We start from the raw sequence: 25,763 nt of genomic DNA on the forward strand, positions 1-25,763 counted from the left end.
CCCAGACCCACCTACCTCCATGGCTACCGGTGATCTTGTGGTAAGCCCAAAGGCCCCTGATGCGGATTCCTTTCCTCTCCTTGATTGGGAGTAGGACTGGTAAGGAGTGTGGATTCCATGTTTCTCCTGACCTCTGCTTGGGTCTGGTCTGAAACCTCATCATACTGAGCCTGCCTTGTAGGACAATTCAGGCCATTATTTTGAGTCTGCCTTGAAAGACGACTCTGATCATATTTCCGTGCCCAGCTTTCAAGCTACCACCGGATTCAGTGAACCGCTCCTCTGAGAGTGAGGTTCGTAGGCAGCCCTGAAAACAGGTGCTGCCAGAGGCCCCTGAGGATACCTGTGCTGACATGGCCCTTCCAGTGGACCTAAATGAGATTCTAGCTTTGGTCAGACTGAAAAAGGACCATGAATGCTCCTCTCCTTAGAGCAGGAGACATTTGTGCAGCCCTGAAAACAGGTGCTGCTGCCTGCGGGTTCTCCATAATACCCGGGCTGTCAAGAGCTAGATTCCATCCAGGGAAGCACCCAGTGGAACCTGGATGATTGCAGAAGCACTTATTTTCTGTTTGTTTGTATGGAAGCTTATTATTCCTTTTATGTAAAGCATTTTGGTGTTGACTTAGTGCAATATAAGTAAAACTTACTTACTTACTTCCTTTCTTCTGCTTGTCCCTGGGAAGGTTTTCCCCCCCTCTCTTTGTACTCTGATTCAGAGTGGTTTCTTCCACATGTAGTTCCCCCTTCAATGGGGAAGACATTGGGCTGCCCCATGTGCGAGGCTCCCGGCACGGCACTGCTGTAGGCCGTGCTGATACTGCTCCTCCTTCGGAGCAGATTATTGTTGGAGCAACTTCTCCATAAATTGCTCCATGTGGGAGAAGTCGTTCTAAGACGCTCTCCGTTGAGGGAGGGTATCCCTCTTCCCCGGACTCATCTGAGTCAACGGGTTTGTTTAGACTTGCGGGTGGCATTACGTCCCGCAGGACAACCATGGAGCTCCTGCTCCCGCGCAAAGTCTCCTGCCGATTCTGCTGTCGGCGCTAATGTCGGGAACAAGACCGTCGCCCGCTATTTGGAAGGCTGCGGTCTTCGGCAGCCGACATCCCCGCGGGCTGTCTCCTCGACATCTGGGCTCTGAAAAAAACTTCAAGCCCGAAAGAACGTAGGTAAGTGATTTCAACTTTCCTTACCTGCTCATCCCGACGGCCTGGGAGGCTCAATGCCTGCCAGTCCGTCGTGCGTGTTGCGTTCAGACGTAATGACGCGCACGCAGACGGATGGCCCTTCTTCACGTAGTCACTCACGTGACTCCAAAGTAAAATCAAATATTTACAAAGCCATACAAAAAAGAAAAAAAGAAAAAGAAAAGAAAAAACCCTCATATACTATACAGTATCTTAGTCATATATATAGGTATGTTGCAAAGCCTACCTGAAGCGTCGCTGAATATCTGCCGCTGAGGTTGTGCGCGATTTTGGCGCCGTTTAGAGGGGGCGGGTTTAAAACGCGATTTTCTCTAAGCTGTTCCAATCGAAAATGTTCAGCCTAGTTAATTATTAACGAAAAATCGCTGATAGACCCCGTCGCAAAAGCTATTATTAGGTTTAAAGGCCTTGAATAATAGTTATAGTAGTTTAAAAATCAATCTTTAAACCCGCGACCGTCAGCAACCGCAGGGTCTCATAAAGAAAATAGCAGAAGGTAGGTTGTATATTTTTACATTCAAAAGGGCTTCTAAAGATCCTTTTATACAAAATTTAATATTGCGAGTAGCTCAATTTGGGCCCATTATATCGCGCAGTATTTTTCTCGGCATTTGAGGCACAAATCTACCGCAATGTGAACGTTCTAAACCAGCGCGTTCCACAGGGACCCACTGGAAAGCTGATTTAAATGGGCATTTATTTACAGCAATTGAACACTAAATTCCTTCCATTTGGCCTATAAATTAATGTAAATGAGATTTAAAAATCATGTTTTATTGTGAATTATTTGTGAATATTATTTGGACATTTAGGCTATTTAAAAATGTTAATCATTTATTAAGAAATGGATAGGTGTTTAGATCTAGTCATTGAAGTCTGAAATTAGCTACAATTAGGTAACTAACTAATTATATGCTTTAATTTCAGGTCATCCAAGTAAGATTATTTTATATTTGTTTCAGAATGCTTCAATCTATGATAACTGAAAATTTCATTCAGTTCTCTTAATTTTTAAGAAAGTTATGGGCTTTTGACTGTTCACGATCACAGCTTTTTTGTTATGTCCATAGAAAGTCAATAGGGAACAAGATGCTCATTTCCCAGTATGAAAATGGCCATAACTTTTTAAATACTTGAGATATGAAAGTGAATTAGGTGTCAAATTAAACTTATTTTTATGCTTTATCTGATGGGATAAGTTACAGACTTGATTTTTAAAATCTCAAAATTTTGTAACATTGCTAATATATACAACCCATCACCCCATAATCATCCTTCCCAATACAATCAGTATAACAAATATCCCACTCACAATCACCTATCCTCATCCCAATATCCTTTTAAACAAGTGTTTTTGTACATCTTTTTAAACTGAATTATGCTTGTGCTAAGTTTTATCTCCTGTTCCAGACCATTCCACAAATTCACACCACAGATTGCTATGCACATACTTTTAAGAGTTGATATTGTATAAGGAGTATAGCAGGGGGGTGAGAACATATCCTTGCAGGACACCAGCGTTGAGGATTATCACGGAGGATGATTTTTGTTTAGATCGGTTCAGAGAATAAGAGCGGAAACATGCCCTTTGCCCCGCCGAGTCCGCACTGACCATCGATCCCCGGACACACTAACACCATCCTGCACCAGGGACAATTTTTTACATTCACACCAAGCCAATTAACCGACAAGCCTGTACGTCTTTGGAGTGTGGGAGGAAACTGAAGATCTCGGAGAAAACTCCACGTGGTCACGGGGAGAACGTGCAAACGCCGTACAGACAAGCACCCATAGTCGGGATTGAACCTGGATCAAATTCTGGCCCTGTAAGCACTGTAATGCCCTTGTCCCACTTAGGAAACCTGAACGTAAACCTCTGGAGACTTTGCGCCCCACCCAAGGTTTCCATGCGGTTCCCGAAGGTTTTTGTCAGTCTCCCTACCTTCTTCCACTACCTGCAACCTCCGGCAACCACCTGCAACCTCCGGGAACCGCACGGAAACCTTGGGTGGGGCGCAAAGTCTCCAGAGGTTTACGTTCAGGTTTCCTAAGTGGGACAGGGGCATAAGGCAGCAACTCTACCATTGTGCCACCAGTTTAGTTTATTGTCATGTGTACCGAGGTACAGTGGAAAGTTTTTGTTGCGTGCTAACCAGTCAGCAGAAAGACAATACGTGATTACAATCGACCCATTTACAGTGTAACGATTCATGACAAGATACATGATACCGTGCTGCTAGATTTGTCACCTATCTTCACTGATTGTAGTCTATGGGTCAGGAAGTTGAGGATCCAGCTACAGACTGGAGTGCTGTCTCCAAGTTCCACAAGTTTGGAGATGAGCTTCGTTGGGGTAATGGTACTGAAAGCAGAGCTGTATAGTCAATGAATAGGAATAGTCTGACGTGGGTATCCTTCTTATCCATGGTTCCAGGGATGAATCTAGGGCCAGGGAGATTTCATCAGTGGTGGACTTTTGTGGCGGTAGACAAACTGGAGTGGATCAAGGTTATTCGGTAGGCTGGAGTTAATGTGTGCCTTAACCAGCTTCTCGATGCACTTCATGAGGGTGGATGTCAAGGTCACTGGACAATAGACAAGAAGGCATGAGATATTGCTTTTCTTTGGCACGGGCATTGATAGTGGTCTTGCTGAAGCAGGTTAGTATCTCAGAATGGAGTAGGGAGTGATTAAAGATGTCTGTGGATACTCCGCTGGTTGGTCTACACAGGTCCTAAGGATGCAGCCAGGGACTCCGTCTAGGCCAGTTGCTTTCCATGGGTTCACTCTCGGGAACGCCGATCTTACTTCTGTAATAGAGACCCTGGGAACAGGCACACTGGAGTCTGTTGGCACTGATATCATCGCCCTGTTGGCCCTCTGCTCAAAGTGAGCATAGAATGCATTAAGCTCGTCGGGGAGGGCCGCACTTTTGCCGTTGATGCTGCCTGACATCACTTTGTGGCCTGTCTTGTTCAAGCCTTGCCCCATTGACGGGTGCTCGAGCGGTTATGTTGGGAATCGGGTTTACCCCGATATTGCCTCTTGGCATTCCTGATGGCTTTGTGAAGATCCTAGAAAGATTTCTTGCACTGCTCAGGATTGTTTATCTTGAATTCTGTGGTCTTGGCCTTCACTTGGGCACGGACCTCGCGGTTCATCCATGGTTTCCAGTTGGGGAACATCGGGTTGTCTTCGTTGGCACGCACCGCTCTACACACTTGCTGATGAAGTTTGCCACACCAGTGGTTTACTCATTCAGGTTAGCCGCAGAATCCCAGTCCATGCACCAGTCCACTGATTCTAAGCAGTCCTCTAGGATGTCATCTGTTTACACAGACCAGCACTGAACAACTTTCTGTACCCGATCTTCCCACTTCAGATCCATAAATACTCCTCACACCCTTGTAACGGACTGTTCGAACTACTTCCCTCCGGCAGACGTTACAAGGCCTTCTACGCCCGCACCTCCAGACTCAGGAACAGCTTCATTCCCAGAGCTATAGCGGCTCTGAACCGGACCTGCTGAGTGCCCCCCACCTCCATGGACTGTCACCCTCGGATGGTCACATCATACAGACACATATGCACTTTAGTTTGTTTGAACTGTTTTTACTGTTTTACTGTTTTAATGTTCTTTTTACAAACCCTGTTCTCGGGATATCTAAATCTAAATCTAAATTGTATTAGTTATTTAAGTTATAACATTGGATGGAAGCTGCATACCCAAATCTCGTTGCACTTATGTGCAATGACAATAAAATATATTGTTATTATTATTATTATTAGTAGATTATGTTTATAGGTATGGAGTAGAAGCACAGCTAGATGATCAGATTTCCCAAAATGTGGCAGGGGAATAGAGTGGAAGGCATTTTATTGTGGATGTGTAGCAGTGGTCAAGGGTGTTCTGGTCCCTGGTCGGACAAGGGACGTGCTGATAGTATTTTGCTGGTACATACTTGAGGTTGGGTTGATTAGAAACATAGAAAATAGGAGTAGGCCATTCGGCTCTTCGAGCCAGGACCGCCATTCAATATGATCATGGCTGATCATCCAAAATCAGTACCCCATTCCTGCTTTTCCCCCATATCCGTTGATTCCGTTAGCCCTAAGAGCTATACCATTCTTGAAAACATCGAGTGAATTGGCCTTCCCTGCCTTCAGTGGCAGAGAATTCTACAGATTCACAGCTCTCTGGGTGAAAATCTTTTTCCTCATCTCAGTCCTCAATGGCCTATCCCCAATTCTTAAACTGTGACCCTCTGGTTCTGGACTCCCCCATCATCGGGAACATTTTTCCTGCATCTAGCCCGTCCAATCCCTTTAGAATTGTATATGTTTCTATAAGATCTCCTCTCATCCTTCTAAATTCCAGTGAATATCAGTCCAGTTGATCCATTCTTTCATCATATGTCAGTCCTGCCATCCCGGGAATTAACCTGGTGAACCTACGCTGCACTCCCTCAATAGCAATAATATCCTTCCTCAAATTAGGAGATCAAAACTGCACACAATACTACAGGTGCAGTTTCACCGGGGCCCTGTACAACTGCAGTAGGACCTCCTTGCTCCTATACTCAAATCCTCTTGCTATGAAGACCAACATGCCATTAGTTTTCTTCACTGCCTGCTGTACCTGCATGCTTACTTTCAGTGACTTGTGTACAAGACACCCAGGTCTCGTTGCACCTCCCCTTTTTCTAATCTGACACCATTCAGATAATATCAAAGGTATCAAAGGTATTTTATTGGTCACATTCACATACACCTAGGTGTAGTGAAGTGAAATGCTTCTTGCCATTTTGCAGCACATAAAGAAGGAATACAGACATAACATTAATAAGAGTTTTAAACATAAAGAACATCCCCCCACAATGGGGGATAATAATCTGCCCTCTTGTTCTTGCCACCAAAGTGGATAACCTCACATTTATCCACTTTATATTGCATCTGCCACTGCATCTGCCCACTCACCCAACCAGTCCAAGTTACCCTGCAGCCTCATAGCATCCTCCTCGCAGCTCACACCATTACAATATGTGACGTTTCGGGTCGAGACCCTTCTTCAGACAACTTATGGTCAGGGATAGAGGACAAGGTTGGGTCAGGAGGGTCATAGGTTCCCCCAATAAACATTAAACATATTATGAACGTGTGTACCCTTTCTACTTCTGAGACATGGACTACCTACAACAGGCACATCAAAGCTCTGGAAAAAATACCACTGATGCTCCCTCCACAAAATCTTCCAAATTCATTGAAGCGAGAAGCAAACCAACAACAGGAGCAAGAGCAAAATACATAGTGCTGGAGGAACACAGCCGATCAGGCAGAATCTGTGGAAGGAATGGACAGACCACATTTTGGGTCGCGGCCCTTCTTCATGTTGCGTGGAGTGGTGGAGGAAGCTGGAAAAGGGAGTTGGGGATTGCGACCAATCTTGGCCAGTAACAAGAGGAAGGGTCTCGACGTGAAAACGTCACCCATTCCTTCTCTCCAGAGCTGCTGCCTGTCCCGCTGAGTTACTCCTGCACCTTAAGTCTATCCTAAGTGATAAGTGGATACAGGTGAGGGAACTTGATTGGAATAGTGACAAAGGCTAGAGGTGAAAAGGAGACAAATAGATGTCAGACAAGGAAAGAAGAGGAGTGCAATGTAATGCTGGAGGAAGGGGCATGTGTGACAGGGGAGGAGAAAGAGGGTGAATAAAATGGAAATGGGGGATTTGGGGGTGGGAGATGAGCACACTGATGAAGGGAGAGGAGCAGAGTAACTGGGATGGTGAGAAACAGTGGGGGGAATGTGTGTGTACAGAGTGTGGGTGGAGGGCAGAGGAAAGGGCAAGCAACAAGGTTGAGAGAGGTGCACATGAACCCCTGTCTCACCTGGAATAGCTGCTGGTGTCTATGAATGTAGGTGAGAATGAAGGTGTAGGACAGGTGTATCTTCTTCGAACATAGAATGATCGCAGCAATGAGTGGGTTAGCATATGATGAGCATTTGACGGCACTGGGCCTGTACTCTGGAGTTTAGAAGAATGAGGGGGGACCACATTGATACATACAGAATAATGAAAGGCTTGGATAGAGTGGATGTAGAGAGGATGTTTCCACTAGTGGGAGAGTCTAGGACTAGAGGATACAGCCTCAGAATTAAAGGATGTACTTGTAGGAAGGAGATGGGGAGGAATTTCTTTAGTCCGAGGGTGGTGAATCTGTGGAATTCTTTGCCACAGAAGGCTGTGAAGGCCAATTCAATGGTTATTTTTAAAGAAGAGATAGACAGATTCTTGATAAGTACGGCTGTCAAGGGTTATGGGGAGAAGGCAGAAGAATGGGGTTAGGAGGGAGAGATAGATCAGCCATGATTGAATGGCGGAGTAGACTTGATGGGCCGAATGGCCTAATTCTGCTCCTCACACTTATGAAATCAATAGCACCCATATGTAGCAAGAAATCTATAATGCCTAACCAATTATCAGTTTAACAGTTTTATAAAACATTATCCATTAAAATATATTAACGAGCTTAAAAAACACATTTAGTTAAGCTACCTTTCATCTCTTTCTACAGAAAACACTATTTACCTAAACTAGTCACCAAATAAACATCCCAAATCATCATCCCACGCACATATGATGTAATTCCCAGCTGATAGCGAGAGTTCAAGAATTGCATGGTCCTGTTCAAGTGGAGGGCAAGGCTGACAGAGGGTGGGGACCGTAGATGGCAAAAGATATTAAGATCTTGGTCAATAGAAAGAAGGAGGCGTGAGTTAGCTACAGGCAGCTGGAATCAAATGAATCCCTGAAGCAGAGAAGGGACGCAGGATAATACTTAATAAATCAGAAGGGCAACAAATAGATATGAGGTAACTTTGTCAGAGAAGGCGTCGAATCCAAAGAGATTGTAAGTATATTTGGGGAGAGAGAGAGTAACCTGGGGGAGAATATGGCCCCTCAAGGACCATTGAGTCATGGAGTGATACAGTGTGGAAACAGGCCCTTCGGCCCAGCTTGCCCACACCGGCCAACATGTCCCAGCTACACTAGTCCCCCCTCCCTGGGCTTAGACAATAGAAAATAAACAATAGGTGCAGAAGTAGGCCATTCGGCCCTTCGAGCCAGCACCACCATTCAATGTGACCATGGCTGATCATCCCCAACCAGTACCCCCGTTCCTGACTTCTCCCCCTATCCCCTGACTCCGCTATTTTTAAGACCCCTATCTAGCTCTCTCTTGAAAGCATCCAGAGAACCGACCTCCATCGCCCTCTGAGGCAGAGAATTCCACAGACACAACTCTCTGTGAGAAAAAGTGTTTCCTCGTCTCCGTTCTAAATGGCTTACTCCTTATTCTTAAACTGTGGCCCCTGGTTCTGGACTTCCCCAACATCGGGAACATGTTTCCTGCCTCTAGCGTGTCTAAACCCTTATCAATCTTATATGTTTCAATGAGATACCCTCTCATCCTTCTAAACTCCAGTGTGTACAAGCCCAGCTGCTCCATTCTCTCAGCATATGACAGTCCCGCCATCCCGGGAATTAACCTTGTAAACCTACGCTGCACTCCCTCAATAGCAAGAATGTCCATCCTCAAGGAGGGTCCATATCCCTATAAAACCTGTCCAATCCATGTACATGCCTAACTGTTTCTTAAACTTTGGGATATTCCCAGTCTCAACTACCTCCTCTGGCAGCTTGTTCCATACACCCACCACCCATTGTGTGAAAAGGTTACCCCTCCGATTCCTATTAAATCTTTGTCCTCTGACCTGGCTGGATGGAAGGAATGGGTGACGTTTCGGGTCGAGATTCTTCTTCAGACAAGAAGTGGGGTCGTGGGGTCGGCAGCTCCAGTAGTGGAACGAGCATTGGTTGAGATGGTTGGAGGCTCTGAAGGGTGATAGGTCGCATGTCTTGTTGGTCGCGGTAGGCCTCACTGATCAGGTCCACGTGGGTCCAGGAGACGTTCTGGGAGGTCGTCTTGCCCGGAGAGCCAGAGAATGGCCAGACCTGAAAGGACATTAAAGAGAGCATTGTTAGTGTAAGAGTAGAACGATTATAATGGATGTTAGCAGATACTCTGTGTAGGGAGGAACTGCAGATGCTGATTTAAACCAAAGATAGACACAAAAAGCTGGAGTAACTCAGCGGGTCAGGCAGCATTTCTGGAGAAAAAGAATGGGTGATGTTTCGGGCCAAGACCCTGTTTCAGACTGAGATCAGGGGAAAAGGAAACGAGAGATATAGACGATGATGTAGAGAGATGTAGAACAAATGAATGAAAGATGCAAAAAAGTAATGACGATAAAGGAAACAGGCCAAAGACTTTCATTCCCCTTCCCCCTTCCCACACTGACCTTTCTGTCCTGTCCTCCTCCATTGTCAGAGTGAGGCCCAGCATAAATTGGAGGAACAGCATCTCATATTTCGCTTGGGCAGCTCACAGCCCAGCGGCATAAACATTAATTTCTCCAACTTCAAGTAACCCTTGCATCCCCCCTCCCTCCATCCCACCCCCGCCCAAGTCGTACCAGCTTCAAAGTTGTCTTGTTGAGTCTCATTGTCTGTAACTCGGTTTCACCTAGCACACAGCTAACAATGGCCAGTTTCCTTTATCATTATTACTTTTTTGCACATCTTTCATTCATTTCTTCGATATCTCTCCACATCACCGTCTACATCTCTTGTTTTCCTTTCCCCATGACTCTCAGTCTGAAGAAGGGTCTCAACCCGAAACGTCACCCATTCCTTTTCTCCAGAGATGCTGCATGACCCGCTGAGTTGCTCCAGCTTTTTGTGTGTATTAGCAGATACTCTACTGGGACTGGCATGCAAACAGTCATGATGCTAAGACGCCATCTTGTGCCCACATACTGGCGCCATCTTGTTTGCCATCAGGATTAACATAACATTTTCAACACCGCAGATCTTTGCCATCTGGATCTTTGCCTGATATCCCAATGAAACAATAGACAATAGACAACAGTAGTAGGCCATTCGGCCCTTCGAGCCAGCACCGTCATTCAATATGATCATAGCTGATCATCCACAATCAGTACCCCGTTCCTGCCTTCTAGCCATATCCCCTGAGTCCGCTTTCTTTAAGAGCTCTATCTCTCTGAAAGCATCCAGAGAATTGGCCTCCACTGCCTTCTGAGGCAGAGAATTCCACAGATTCACAACTCTCTGGGTGAAAAAGTTTTTCCTCATCTCCGTTCTAAATGGCTTACTCCTTATTCAGGCCCCTGGTTCTGGACTCCCCCAACATCGGGAACATGTTTCCTGCCTCTAGCGTGTCCAACCCCTTAATAATCTTACTAGACTAAGTGGGACCCGTTGGGTCCCAGTCACACGGGAGGCCTGGTCCCCCAATGCAACCCGCTCCTCAATGCAATATTCCACCATGGTGTGGGGGAGGGGGGTGGGGAGTGGTGTGGGGGAGTGGGTGGTGTGGGGGGGGGGGTGCTGCAGGGGAGGGGGGTGGTGTGGGGGAGGGGTGGTGTGGGGGAGGGGGTGGTGTGGGGGAGGGGGGATGGTGTGGGGGAGGGGGGGTGGTATGGGGGAGGGGGACTCAATTGCGGACTCAATCAGCACAGCTTGTTTACTCAGCCCAAATCCGGGGCTTTATTCTCAAATGGGTGCCGGAAGTGGCGTTACCTTTATGGTGACTGACAGGCGAGAAGACCAATCCACTAATCTCATGATTTTTTAAACCTTCATAACATTTCACCTATTTCACTGATCGGAACAAAACTTGATAGGTTGGAGCAGAGGAAAATGGTGAGTAAGGTGGCGAAAAAGTCCTAGCGATATAGGGTAGCGTTTTTGCGCAAATTTAATTACAACGCAGACCGGAAGTGGTGAAGATGAGAGTTTTAGTAATAGTATAGATATGTTTCAATAAGATGCCCTCTCATCCTTCAATGCCAGAGTATACAAGCCCAGCCACTCCATTCTATCAACATATGACAGTCCTGTCATCCCAGGAATTAACATTGTAAACCTATGCTGTATTCCCTCAATAGCGAAAAGTCCTTCCTCAAATTTGGTGACCAAAACTGCACACAATACTCCAGGTGTGATCTCACTGGGGCCCTGTACAACTGCAGAAGGACCTCTTTGCTCCTATATGCGACTCCTCGCTGCCTGCTGTACCTGCATGCTTACTTTCATTGACTGATGAACAAGGACCCCCAGATCCCGTTGTACTTCCACTTTTCCCAACTTGACAACATTTAGATAGTAATCTGCCTTCCTGTTTTTGCCACCAAAGTGGATAACCTTACATTTATCCGCATTAAAGTGCATCTGACATGCATCTACCCATTCACCCAACCTGTCCAAATCACCCTGCATTCTCATAGTATCCTCCTCACAGTCCACACTGTCACCCTGCTTTGTGCCATCTGCAAATTTGCTAATGTAACTATGGACCGTATTGATCATTTCATGCAGCCAAAGCTTGTTCTCCGGTAATGTGTGAAATAGGTAGTATTTGTAATACATCACTTGTTTTTTTTCAGGTGCGATTCACTATAAGTATCACAGCCAAAACATGCCCAGACAATGAGCGGACAGCAGCTATCGAAATTAAACCACTGGGATTTCACACGAATGTTGAAATTACACTGAAGTTTGCGTGTGACTGTGATTGTGAAAAGCACAGAAACAGAATGGCGAATAGCTCCCTGTGTATCCATGGTAATGGACTTCTTGTGTGTGGAGCCTGTAGGTAGGTTTATCTATCAATTTATCCAGACATTAAATGAAGTAGGAAGTATTAAGAATTAAATGTAATGCGAAATGTCATAGGAATCTGCTGGATGTGTTTAGAGGGTCGGTGGGTGTATGGAAGGGGAAGAATTGTTGGTGTTGTGCGTCAGAAACCTGCATCAAGACAGGAGTGGTGAGGGAAGATAGCCTGTATAAAAGGTCATAGTGAGTCCTCCTCACCACTCCCCCTCTCCTCTTTCTGTTAGCTACCTTCTCTCTCTCCCTCTCCACGCTAGGTTCGATTGCAGGTTTTTGACCTGAAACGTCAACGGTTCCGTTCCTACTCGACCCGCTGGGTTCCTCCGACAAGTAGTTTTTGTTCCACATTCCAGCATCTGCACCCTCTTGTATCTGGAGCTGTAATAAGAATGTGTGGTTCATGACCATAGCCACAGTAGCATAGATCAATATCCAGAATCCTGGACCGTCGATCCAGGTAGATGTTTATATGTATAGAAACATATAAAATTCTTAAGGGATTGGACAGGCTCGATGCAGGAAAAATGTTTCCAATGTTGGGGGAGTCCAGAACCAGGGGTCACAGTTTAAGAATAAGGGGTAGGCCATTTAAGACTGAGAAGAGGAAACATTTCTTCACCCAGAGAGTTGTGAATCTGTGGAATTCTCTGCCACAGAAGGCAGTGGAGGCCAATTCACTGGATGTTTTCAAGAGAGCGTTAGATATAGTTCTTAGGGCTAACGGAATCAAGGGATATGGGGAGAAAGCAGGAACAGGCGGTACTGATTCTGGACGATCGGCCTTTTGAATGAATCAAAATTTTGTGGAACAAATCCTTTTATCTTTATTGGTAGACAAAAATGCTGGAGAAACTCAGCGGGTGAGGCAGTATCTATGGAGCGAAGGAAATACGCAACGATTCGGGTCAAAACCCTTCTTCAGACTTTTATTTTTATTGATATGTTTTTGTTCATCATTATTTTTTAATTTAATCTTAAAATGAAAGTATTTAAAATACCAAAGTGTAAAAGAAGATTCAATGAAATTAGCATTTTTTAGCATTTAAATTAGCATTTCAACCTCACCTAGTTGATGTGTCCAAGGCTCCTAAAGAGCTACAGATGGAATTGATTGAGCTCTCAGAAGATGACATTTTAATGTCCTTATTTGACGCTAAGAAAAATCCGATTGAAATATGGAAAAATGCAATAGAATACCCACGTCTTTGGCAACATGCACGAAAAATGCTTTCTTGCTTTTCAACCACTTATTGCTGCGAATCTACGTTCAGTTCAGTTCAGTTTTATTTGTCATATGTAGGTTAACACAGGGTCAATGGGACAATGAAATGTGTTTGACAAGACAACGGGTCACCTCAGCAATGATATTACAAGGATAAAAATAAGATAAAATAAGATAAGATAAAAGTGACATTGGTAGGTAAAAGACAATAATAAATAAAATAATCAACATATATGATGTGTTTATGAGTTCAGAAGCCTGATGGCATGATGATAAAAACTGTTCTTCAGCCTGGTGGTACGTGCAGCCATGCTCCTGTATCGTCTGCCTGACGGTAACAAGGAGAACAGTCTGCGTGCTGGGTGGCTGTGGTCCTTGATGATGCTGTGTGCCTTCCGCAGGCACCGCCGGTGGAAAATGTCCTGAATGGCCGGGAGACAGTTGCCAGTGATGTGCTGTGCCGCCTTCACCACTGTCTGTAGTGATTTGCGGTTGTGGGCAGAACAGTTCCCGTACCAGACTGTGATGCAGCCCGTCAGCAGACTCTCGATGGTGCAACTGTGGAATCTCCTACCTAATTACGAATTAGTTCTCCTACCTAACCCAAATCAAGACGCCCTTAAGGTCACAAATGACCGAAACCCATCTAGAAGATCAGCTGAAACTGCGTACCTCCATGTCGCAACCAAATATTCAAATGCTTTCCCACAAAAAACAGTCACAACAAAGTCATTAAACGGTTAGTTAGCTTTACAATTAACAATTTTTTTTCATTTTCTTGAAGTTAGTACATAGTAGTTAGATTTTTACAAAATAATGTACATTTTGAAGTATATCTCATTGAAATTTTTTGGATGCGGCCTTATTAGATTACAGCTAACTTAATGCGGCCTTCCAACATGAAAAGGTTCCCCACCCCTGACCTAGACTGTGGAATAGCATCCCGCTCCACCTCAGAACTGCCCCCACCATCGACTCCTTTAAGTCACGACTCAAAACCTATTTCTACTCCTTAGCATTTCTGAGGGGGTGCTGTAAACAGTTTATGTATGTATTGTTGGGTCTGTCTACCATTGTATGTATCAAATTAGTACCTGCACTGATGTGAAGCACTTTGGTCAGCATGAGCTATTTTTAAATGTGCTATACATATACATTTATTATTATTATTATTATTATTATTATTATTATTATTATAAAACCTGCAATTGAATGGGTTGTATCATAATGATTCTTGATTAGTACGGGTGTGTAGACCTGATGGGCCAAATGCCCTAATTCTGCTCCTGTCACTGATGAAATATTAAATATGAAAGTTCTGGATTATCATAAAAATTCCATTAATATCATTAAAATTCCATCTCTGCCAATGTCTCACTCCAGAATAATTAATGTAATGGATTCTAAACTGCCTCCTTGCTTTCGGTAATTAGGGATGGACAATAAACACTGCTTTTCTCATGAATTAATTGGAATCGAGAAGCGGACTCAGAACAAAAAGCCACATTGGCCCATTATGTGGCTATTATTTATCCAACTACATGGTGATAAACAGTTGGCCAGAACTCACTATCCATGGGAAGCCCAGCTCTAATTTCCATGCTGCATTTTCATGCCTGGTCTTTCCATGTTGGAATCTTTAAGTTCTGACCTACTTTTAAAAGTTGAAGCTAAACTTGAAGAACAAGCATTTATTTTTTATTTTCCATTGGCACCGAGCATATTATTTAGAAACATTTAGCTTTTCCCCCCACAGTTGCTGCATGCTGGTGTTATCAAAGTTAAAATAATGTGGACAACAATTATTGAGTGGGGATCCTGCAGCACCTCACGTTCAATGAAAAACGCTGTATTCAATGGAACCAAGAACGTAGAACACTACAGCGCAAGAACAGATCCTTTTGGCCCACAATGTCTATGCTGAACATGATGCCAAAATGAACTAATCCCTTCTGTCTTGTTCCGAATAGTGAAAGGCTTGGATTGAGCGGATGTGGAGAGGATGTTTCCACTAGTTGGGGGGGGGGGAGGGGGGGGAATCTAGGACTAGAGGTCATAGCCTCAGAATTAAAGGACGTTCCTTTAAAAAGGAGATGAGGTGGAATTTCTTTAGTCAGAGGGTGGCGAATCTGTGGCATTATTTGCCACAGGAGGCTGTGGAGGCCAAGTCAATGGATATTTTTAAGGCAGAGATAGATAGATTCTTAATTAGTACGGGTGTCAGGGGTTATGGAGTGAAGGCAGGAAAATGGGGTTAGGAGGGAGAGATAGATCAGCCATGATTGAATGGTAGAGTAGACTTGTTCGGCCGAATGGCCTAACTCTGCTCCTATCACTTATGATCTTATGATCATACATGTCCCTCCAACATCTGCATATTCATGTTCCCATCTAATAGCTTCTTAAATGCCATCATCATATCCTTGTCAATGCGTTCCAAATACCCACCTCCCTCTGTGTAAAAAAAACCTTGCCCCACACATCTCCTTTGAACTTTGCCCCTCTCAACATAGCTATCCCCGTTAGTCTTTGATTATTCCACCTTGGGATAAAGTTTATGACTGTCTATCCTATCTACGCCTCTCATAACTGTATATACTTCTATCAGATCTCCCCATCCCTCTGACATTCCAAAGAAAACAACATGGTATCAAAATAAGTTAATTGGTAAAGCGGCTGAAGATGCTTTGACCGAGGACATTGGCCTGACCAACTCTTGCTAAGGTGTCGTGGGCCTAGTAAGATATATCCTAGACAACCATAACCATCTTCATATGGAGTCATAGAGTGATAGAGTGATACAGCGTGGAAACAGGCCCTCCGGCCCAACTTGCCCACACGGACCAACAATGTCCCAGCTACACTAGTCCCACCAGCCTACGTTTGGTCCATATCCCTCCAAACCTGTCCTATCCATGTACCTGTCTAACTCTTCCTTAACGTTGGGAGGGCTAGTGGAATCAAGGGATATGGGGAGAAGGCAGGCACGGGTTATTGATTGGGGACGATCAGCCATGATCACAATGAATGGCGGTGCTGGCTCGAAGGGCCGAATGGCCTCCTTCTGCACCTATTTTCTATGTTTCCATGTTTCTATGTCCCAGCCTCAACTACCTCCTCTGACAGCCTGTTCCATACACCCACCACCCTTTGTCTGAAAAAGCTACCCCGCGGATTCCTATTAAATCATTTTCTCCCCTCACCTTAAACCTATGTCCGCTGATATTACCCAATATGTCAGAATTTTTTTAATTAACCACTGGAAGTGTTTTTTTTTTCAATGTCCATTGAATTCAATTATATTGCATTTCCTACAAATGATTTCCAATACGGTTAAATGAGATGCACTGCACCTCATTTTGGAAAAGGAAGCAAATAATAGAAATTGAAAGGAGTAACTTCAAAAGGGCTGGTAGACAAAAATGTTGGAGAAACTCAGCGGGTGAGACAGCATCTATGGAACAAAGGAAATAGGCAACGTTTCGGGTCGAGACCCTTCTTCAGACTGATGTGGGGGTGTGGGGGGGGGGGGGGTGGGGGTGGGAAGAAGAAAGGAAGAGGTGGAGACAGTGGGCTGTGGGAGAGCTGGGAAGGGGAGGGGAAAGAAAGAAAGAGAAAGCAGGGACTACCTGAAATTGGAGGTCAATGTTCATACCACTGGGGTGTAAACTACCCAAGCGAAATATGAGGTGCTGCTCCTCCAGTTTACGGTGGGCCTCACTCTGGCCATGGAGGAGGCCCAGGACAGAAAGGTCGGATTCAGAATGGGAGGGGGAGTTGAAGTGTTGTACCACCAGGAGATCAGGTTGGTTAATGTGAACAGATCAGAGGTGTTGGACGAAGCGATTGCCAAGCCTACGCTTGGTCTCACCGATGTAGAGCAGCTGACACCTAGAGCAGTGGATGCAATAGATGAGGTTGGATGTGGTGCAGGTGAACCTCTGCCGCACCTGCTTGGGTCCTTGAATGGAATCAATGGGGGAGGTAAAGCGACACGTGTAGCATTTCCTGCGGTTGCAAGGGAAAGTGCCAGGAGAGGAGGTGGTTTGGGTGGTAAGGGACGAATTGATCAGGGAGTTACGGAGGGAGCAGTCTCTACGGAAAGCCGAAAGGAGAGGAGATGGGAAGATGTGACCAGTGGTGGGATCCCGTTGGAGGTGACGAAAATGTTGGACGATTATTTGTTGTATGTGACGGCTGGTAGGGTGGGAGGTGGGGACAAGGGGGACGCTGCCCTTGTTACGAGTGGGGGGATGGGGAGTGAGAGCGTAATTATGGGGTATAGAAGAGGCCCTGGTAAGAGCCTCATCTATAGTAGAAGAGGGGAACCCCCGTTCCCTGAAGAATGAGGACATCTCCGATGCCCTGGTTTGGAACACCTTATCCCGGGTGCAGATGCGGTGTAGACGGAGGAATTGGGAGTAGGGGATGGAGTCCTTACAGGAAACAGGGTGGGGAGAAGTGTAGTCCAGATAGCCATGGGAGTCAGTGTGTTTATAGTAGATGTCGGTCAGTAGTCTGTCACTTGCGATGGAGATGGTGAGGTCTAGAACCGGCAGGGAGATGTCGGAAATGGTCCAGGTGAATTTGAGAGCCGGATGGAAGTTAGTGATGAAATGTATGAAGTCAGTGAGTTCTACATGGGTGCAGGAGGTTGCACCAATGCAGTCGTCGATGTAGCGGAGGTAGAGTTTGGGGATAGGGCCATGGTACGCCTCGAACAAAGATTGTTCGACGTACCCTACAAAGGGGCAGGCAGAGCTTTGGCCCATGCACGTGCCCATAGCTGCACATTGGATTCGGAAGTTCAAATGGGCAGGTTGGGAGAATTGAGAAGGTGGCCCAATGAAAGATTGTACAGAGAGTGTCTGGTCACATTGAAACTGTTCCACAGGATTTATCTCGGAGTCTAGGTTTGCCAACCCAGTAGCAGATACCACAGTGAACTAAGGGCACCTTTGGTACTTGCGCACTTGGATAGTAGGAGTGCTCCCTAGAAACCTGCCAAATCTCCCTCCTTACCTGGTGCGAGATAATGATCCAAATCCACTTGAGGACTCGAGGTTGGGGATTGGAATCATCCCCCCTCATCTCACAGCTTCAGGAATCATATCCCACTCCAGGGTGGGTGAACAATTGTCAAGGGGGCCCATTGCAATTAATCTCATCACTGACTGTCCCGCTACTTAGTTTTGGAAAATCATCATTCCCCAGGCAGCACCTTCCTTGCCTGTTCCTGTCACCAGCACCTTCTCTGATGTGCTCCATGTCTGACACGAAGTCAGTGTGTAAGAAGGATGCTGTTTAAGAACCGTTTCGACCCGAAACGTCACCCATTCCTTCTCTCCAGAGATGCTGTCCCGTTGAATTACCCCAGCATTTTGTGTCTATCTGATATGGAGTCATGTCTTTCATGAATAAATTAAATACAGCCTCTGTGTTTACTGTCTTTCAGCAGACATTAGAGTTTGTGTAGGAAGGAACTGCAGATGCTGGTTTACACCGAAGATAGACACAAAATGCTGGAGTAACTCATCGGGACAGGCAGCATCTCTGGAGAGAAGGAATGGGTTAAGACCCTTCTTCAGATGTCAGCCATTCGGCCCATCAAGTCTACTCTGCCATTCAATCATGGCTGATCTACCTCTCCTTCCTAACCCCATTCTCCTGCCTTCTCCCCCCTTAACCACTGACACCCGCACCAATCATGAATCTATCAATCTCTGGCTTAAAAATATCCACAGTCTTCTGCGGCAAAGATTTGCACAGATTCACCAAAGAAATTCATCCTCATCTCCTTCCTAAAAGAATGTCCTTTAATTCTGAGGCTGTGACCTCTAGTCATAGACTCTCCCACTAGTGGAAACATCCTCTCCACATCCTTTCACTATTCTGTACGTTTCAATGAGGTCCCCCCTCATTCTTCAAAACCTCCAGTGAGTGCAGGCCCAGTGCCGACAAACCCTCATCATAGGTTAACCTACTCATTCCTGGGATCATTCTTCTAAACCTCCTCTGGACCCTCTCCAGAGCCATCCACCATCCTTCCTCAGATATGGTCCCCATAATTGCTCACAATATTCCAAAAGTGGCCTGATCAGCGCCTTATAGAGCCTCAGCCATTACATCCCTGTTTTTGTATGCAAGCCCTTTCGAATTAAATGCAAGCATTGAGTTTGCTTTGAGCGCAAAGGGTTTTTCCAAAAGACAGCTTTGTAGTTTACTGATGCTGCTTATAACATTCTTCTGCTTCATTTTCAGATGTAGCGAAGGTTATTTTGGGGAATTTTGTGAATGCAGAGCTGATGAAATAAATATCGAGGATGCGGACGCTTCGTGTAGGCACGATAACACATCTCTAATCTGCAGTGGCAAAGGGGATTGTGTCTGTGGGGAATGTGCGTGTAGACAGAGGGAAAACCCTGATGAAAGAATATCCGGCAAATATTGTGAATGTGACAATTTTAGTTGCTATCGATCCGATGGCCTGCTTTGTGGAGGTAAGTATACAACATCATGAATAACCTTCCAGAATTCACTCTTCACACAATGTACTTAGAACAGAGAACATCGAAGAGTTCAAAAACAGGCCCTTTGGCCTACGATATCTGAGCTGAACATGATGCCAAATTAAACAAACGCCTTCTAGCTGCACATGATCCATATGTATCCATTCCCTGCACATTCAAGTGTTTATCTAAAAGCCTCTTATTAGATCTGCTTGCAAATCCACCCGTCTCAGTACGTTCAGGCATCTATTTTCACTCTCTGAGCACAACTTTCCCCTTTAAAAGTTTATTCTCCGATCTGCACACAATTTTCCAAATGTAGCCTAACCAAAGTTTTATAAAGCGAATAGACTAAGTGGGACCCGTTAGGTCCCAGCGTCACACGGGAGGGCTGGTCCCCCAATGCAATATTCCACCTCTCCACCAATTCCAATATTGGTGGCCAGTGGGGGGGGGGGGGGGGGGGGGGGGGGGAGGGCCTTTCTGGAGCACTAGTATGGGTGTTGTGGGCTGAAGGGACTGGTTTCCAGAGGGCTAGTATGGACATTGTGGGCCAAATGGATTCTTGCGCTGGCGGCTCAGTCACTCAAGCCTGTTGTGCTGGCAGCTCACTCACTCACGGCTGGTGGGCTGGCAGTTGGCTCACGGCTATTCCCTGAAATTCCATTTCAAGCAGGGTGCAAGGCCACCAAATTCAAGTGCAGTTTCTTACCACTTCAAGCAGGGTGCAAGGCCACAAAATTCAAGTGCAGTTTCATACCATTTCAAGCAGGGTGCAACGCCACTAAAGACAGCGAGTTGTGACCATTCCCTCCTCCATCTTGTAGAGACTGAGCCACTTCTGGGTTTTATAGTCTCTCCCCCCCTCTCACCAGAAGGGACGTGGCCTTCATGGCGTGATTGACAGGAGAGAGAATCTCACCATTTTTTAAACACTAATAACGCTTTTACTTTTCATCGATGGGAAAAATCCCTAGCACCTGATGAGCGGAGGAGGACAGTAAGATGGCCAAAAATCACAGCCGTACAAGGTAGTTTTTTTTCTAAAAACAATATAAAGCGCAAACAGGGAGTGGTCAAGATTAGACTTTTAATTATATAGTAGGTAAGGCAACTTTAATTAGGCAAGGCAACTTTAATTAGGCAAGGCAACTGTAATTAGGCAATGCAACTTTAATTAAGCAAGACAACTTTAATTAGGGAACACAGCTTTAGCATTTCCAAACCAAAGGCAACACAGCTTTAGCATTTCCAAACCAAAGGCAACACAGCTTTAGCATTTCCAAACTAAAGGCAACACAGCTTTAGCATTTCCAAACCAAAGGCAACACATCTTTAGCATTTCCAAACTATATTTTCAAACCACATTAAGGGCACTGACAGCTCAGTAAAACCACTCACAGTTTAGTAGACATGTGTTCAGTGTTATTCACAGCTCAGACTGAGAGACGTGACCCTCTCGCTCCCCCATCTTGCATAGACTGATTGAGGCACTCAACACTTCCGGGTTTTATGGTCCCTCCGGAAGGGGCACGGCCTTCAGGAGAGAGATACTCAACATTTTTAAAACACTAATAACTCTTTTATTTTTCATTGATGGGAAAAATCCTCTTGTCCTATGCAGCAGAGGGGGACTCTGAGTAAGATGGCCAAAAATCACTGCCGTAAGTGGCAGCGTTTAAAAATAAATCAATATACAGAACAACAGGAAATGGTCAAGATCAAACTTTTAGTAATATAGATAACATGACTTCCTTGCCCTTATTCTCGCTGCCTCATCTAATGATGGCAAGCATACCACACACCTTCTTCACCACTCATGTTGCAATTTTCAGGGACTAGAGGGCTTGAACTCCATGATCTCTTTGTATATGAAGTCACGGGTCCTGCCAATATCTGTATACCTTCACCAAAGTGTCGCACTTCACACTTGTCCAGATAGGTGGGCACGGTGGTGCAGCGGTAGAGTTGCTGCCTTACACCGCTTTCGGTGCCAGAGACCCGGGTCCGATCCCAACTACGGGTGCTGTCTGTACGGAGTTTGTATGTTTTTCCCGTGACCTGCGTGGGTTTTCTCCGAGATCTTCGGTTTCCTCCCACACTCTACAGAAGTACACGTTTGTAGGTTAATTGGCTTGGTATGAGTGTAAAATTGTCCCTAGTGTGTGTGGGATAGTGTCAGTGTGCGGGGATCGCTGGTCGGTGCGAGAGATAGAGCAACGGGGACCCGGCATGGGGGGACTGCCGTGAGGGAGGGGGACGAGCAATGGGGAAACAGCGTGAGGGGACCACCATGAAGAACAATGGAGGACCCAGTGTGGGGGACCGCCGTGAGGGGTGGGGGGGGGGGGGGGAAACAATGGGGGACCTGGCATAGGGGGGGAATTTGTAACTTAGTAAGCACCCTTTATGGGCGACTATTTGCATACCTTGGCAAGGAGAGGAAGCAAAGAATTTCACTGTGACTTGTCACATGTGACAAAGTATTCAATTCAATTCCAAGAGATGCCCTGTGAAATGCCTGTGATTGATCACAGATCGGATCAGAGATTATCGGAGTATGACTGTATTGTTTAGCCTACATTGTGGAGCAGGTCAAGGATTGGCGCCGACCTGTAGGGGGTATGGCTGCCTAGCCTGCAGCTGTCTGTTTTTCATTTCTTTTTTCTTATTTTTAGTTAGTTTAGTGTTTTGTTTTTAAGGAGTTCTAGCTTTTTTATGTGTGGGGAGGGGGGGGGGGGAAGGGGGAAACTAATTTTCAGGGTCCCTACCTGGTCGGAGATGCAGCTTTTCTCCGGGCTGCACTTTCGACCCGTCCTCGCGGCCTACCAGCGGGCCTGGAGCGGTATTTCCTGAGGGGACCGCCCGGAGCATCGGCGGCGGCGGCTGCGGAGCTGCGGGTCCGAGGAGCGAGGGGACCGCCCGGAGCCTAGGCATTGGCGGCGGCAGCACCGGCATCGGCGGCGGCGGCACCGGCATCGGCGGCGGCGGCGGCGGAGCTGCGGGTCTGAGGACGGCGGTGCAGCGCTGGAGCGCCATTGCGGGGCGGGCGGTGCCTTGCCTGGGTCGCCGCGCTGGAACTCCGGTGAGCTGGGACCGGCGTTAAAAACATCGCGGAGCTGCGGGCGGCGGCGCTGAAACTTTCCATCGGGAGCCTAGGATCTTGCGACGAGATCGCCAGTTGAGCATTCGGCGTGGCCTTGTCGGCTCCGGAAGCCACGGTCTCGAGTAGGGAGGCGGCCGTTCCAGGGTTCCCATGCCGCTGAGAGGACTCTCCCGACGCCGGAACATCATCACCCGGCGAGGACGGCCTGGAACATCGGGCCTCCGTAGAGGCAACTGTGGAGGCCTCAATAGGCCCGACTATGGGTGGACATTGGGGATGGGACTGGACTTTGTGCCTTCCCCCATAATGGGAACCATTGTGGGGGGATGTTTTTATGTTAAAGCTATTTATTATTGTTATGTTTGTATTCTTTCTTATGTGCTGCATTGGCAAAAGGAATTTCACTACATCTAGGTGTATGTGACAATAAATCAACCTTTGAACCTTTGAACCTTTGAGTTGGTGAGTGGAGACGTGGATTTGTTTCAATGAATCAACTTTGCCTTCAAATTTAATGATTATCAGAACTAGTGGGAAGTAGAGTTTGGCGGTAAGGCTCGATGAAGATACACTGACAAGTTGTCCATTTGACCATTTGTTTTTTTCTGCAGGAAATGGTGCTTGTGATTGTGGAGTGTGTCGCTGCTCGCCAGGTTTTACGGGCAATGCCTGTGAATGTTCGCTGGATGTGTCGTCGTGTGTCTCAGCCAACGGCATGTTATGTAACGGCCAAGGAGTTTGCGAATGCGGGAAATGCAGGTGCACAGGCCCAATGTTTAGTGGGCTAACTTGTGAGCAATGCCCCACTTGTGAAGGCGTCTGCTCCATTCAAAGGTGAGTACTAAATTGATGTGTGCCGTGCGTAATCCCTTCATTGCTTCATGGAGCCCGAGTAATAACAAATTGATTGAGCCATTTGACCCTTCACATCCATGCTGGCTCTCTCTTGGAGAATCCTTCATTCATTTCCTGCAGGTCTGCCGTTTCTTTTCTCTCATGTGGGGAACAGTTCAGTTTAGTTCAGTTTATTGTCACCTGTACCGAGGTACGGTGAAAATCTTTTGTTGCATGCTATCCAGTCAGCAGAAAGACAATACGCGATTACAATCATCCATTTACAGTGTATAGATACATAATAAGGGAATAACGTTTAGTGCAAGGTAAAGCCAGCAAAGTCCACTCAAGGGTAGTCCGAGGGTCATCAATGAGGTAGATAATAGTTCAGGACTGCTCTCTGGTTGTGGTAGGATGATTCAGTTGCCTGATAACAGCTGGGAAGAAACTGTCCCAGAATCTGGTGGTGAGCACTTTCACACTTTGTTATATATAACTGATATAGTTACTCCCCCTATATTCTGCCGAAATCTCCCATTAATTTGAAACAGCTCTGTCATATTCCCCCTCATCCTTTACTGCTTGTGAAGAACAATAGGGGTTTCTCCAGCTTTTCCATATAACATAAATCATCATCCCCAAAACTATTCCAGCAAATCTTCAACGTATCTGTTGTTGATTAACTCCTTCAAACAAAATGACATAATTTTGTGCTTGAAGGTAATGATCTGATATTTCTCTGTTGGAATGTTTTTTATTATGAATTTAGAACTTTTTATTTAGATTTAGAATTTAGAAGACAAGTAAAAGTAAATTAATGTGAAGTACTTTAGTTATATATCTACCTTTTGAAAATGTAGGTGACTGCATCTTCAAATTCATTCATATGCCTTTTTTAAATCATGAGTTATAATCATGCCATACATTGCATCCACTCTTGGAGCCATGCCTAAACCCAACAAAATGTGATTTCGGACTATTATCCCAACTGGCCTGCAGTTCAGCTGTCAGATAATTGTGTTATGTTTGCTTTCGCTAATGTGGCCTTTACCTCTTCATATTCACATCATACAGGTTCTGTGTTCAATGTAAAACCTTTAACAGCGGACCCAAAAAAGATACCTGTGATCAGTGCAAGTTTGAAGTAAGCTTGGTGGAGCGCAAGGTTCTGATGTCACAACCGATTTGTGCGTTTTGGGATTCGGACAATGGCTTGTTCTACTTCTCGTATTTTGTCAACGACCAAAATATTCCAATGGTTAATGTGTTCATACCCTATGTAAGAATGACAAAGTGAATTTTAATCTATGGATTTGCTTCAGGTTTAGACACTGTGATTCACAGAGATCCAGCAGTCATGGAGTGACATTCATACGGCACGGAAACAGGACCTTTGGCCTAACTCACCCATTTTGACTAAAGGCCCTGTCCCACGATGCGAGTTTACCCAAGAGCTCTCCCGAGTTTAAAACAAATCAAACTCGTCGTACCTCATCACGAGTATTTTTTTACTCTTGGACATTTTTCACACTGTTGAAAAACTTCACGAGTTACCGCGTTTCCCGAGTACCTGCCGTTAGCATTACGAGCCACTACGAGACATCCACGAACTCCGACGTACCCACTACGAACATTCTATGTACTTACCACAAGTTTGATTTTTTTTTTAACTCCGGAGAGCTCTTGGGTCAGGCATCGTGGGACAGGCCCTTTAGGTAGCCAACTAAGCTCGTCCCATTTCCGTGCATTGGGCACATATCCCTCTAAACCTTTTCTAAACATGTATGTGTCAAAATGTCTTTTAAATTTTGTTATTGTAGCTGCCTCAACTGGTTCCTCTGGCAGCTTGTTTCATATATGGGGAAGACTGTGTATTCACCCTTACTCTGTCCCTCATAAACCTCTATCTGTCACACTTGCCACACCTCCAGACACTTGCAACTCTTTCCACACTCCTCCCCTGAGCTATTAGAAGTTACACCTGCATTTAATCTGCTCCCCTAATCGATCACTTGCTATCAATACCTGAGATCATCACCAATTGGGTGCTGATAGCAGTTCTGAGTTCTGTCGTTTCCAGGTCTATATCTTCCGGTTCCATTCAAGTTTGGATTTTGGGTTT

General features: G+C 45.6%; 1 protein-coding gene across 2 annotated transcripts in view; it reads left to right on the top strand.

Moving 5' to 3' along the window:
- Window positions 1-25,763, top strand: part of LOC116986433 (integrin beta-1-like) — a 136,216-nt gene that overhangs the window by 84,901 nt on the left and 25,552 nt on the right. For both annotated transcript variants that reach the window (XM_033041972.1, XM_033041979.1), the window contains exons 11-14: window positions 11,742-11,950; window positions 19,454-19,692; window positions 23,419-23,641; window positions 24,716-24,920. In XM_033041972.1, the coding sequence (XP_032897863.1) occupies window positions 11,742-11,950; window positions 19,454-19,692; window positions 23,419-23,641; window positions 24,716-24,920 (876 nt within the window). The remainder of the gene's footprint in view (window positions 1-11,741; window positions 11,951-19,453; window positions 19,693-23,418; window positions 23,642-24,715; window positions 24,921-25,763) is intronic.

The sequence above is a fragment of the Amblyraja radiata genome, chromosome 2 (genome assembly GCF_010909765.2).
Source record: "Amblyraja radiata isolate CabotCenter1 chromosome 2, sAmbRad1.1.pri, whole genome shotgun sequence".
NCBI lineage: Eukaryota > Metazoa > Chordata > Chondrichthyes > Rajiformes > Rajidae > Amblyraja > Amblyraja radiata.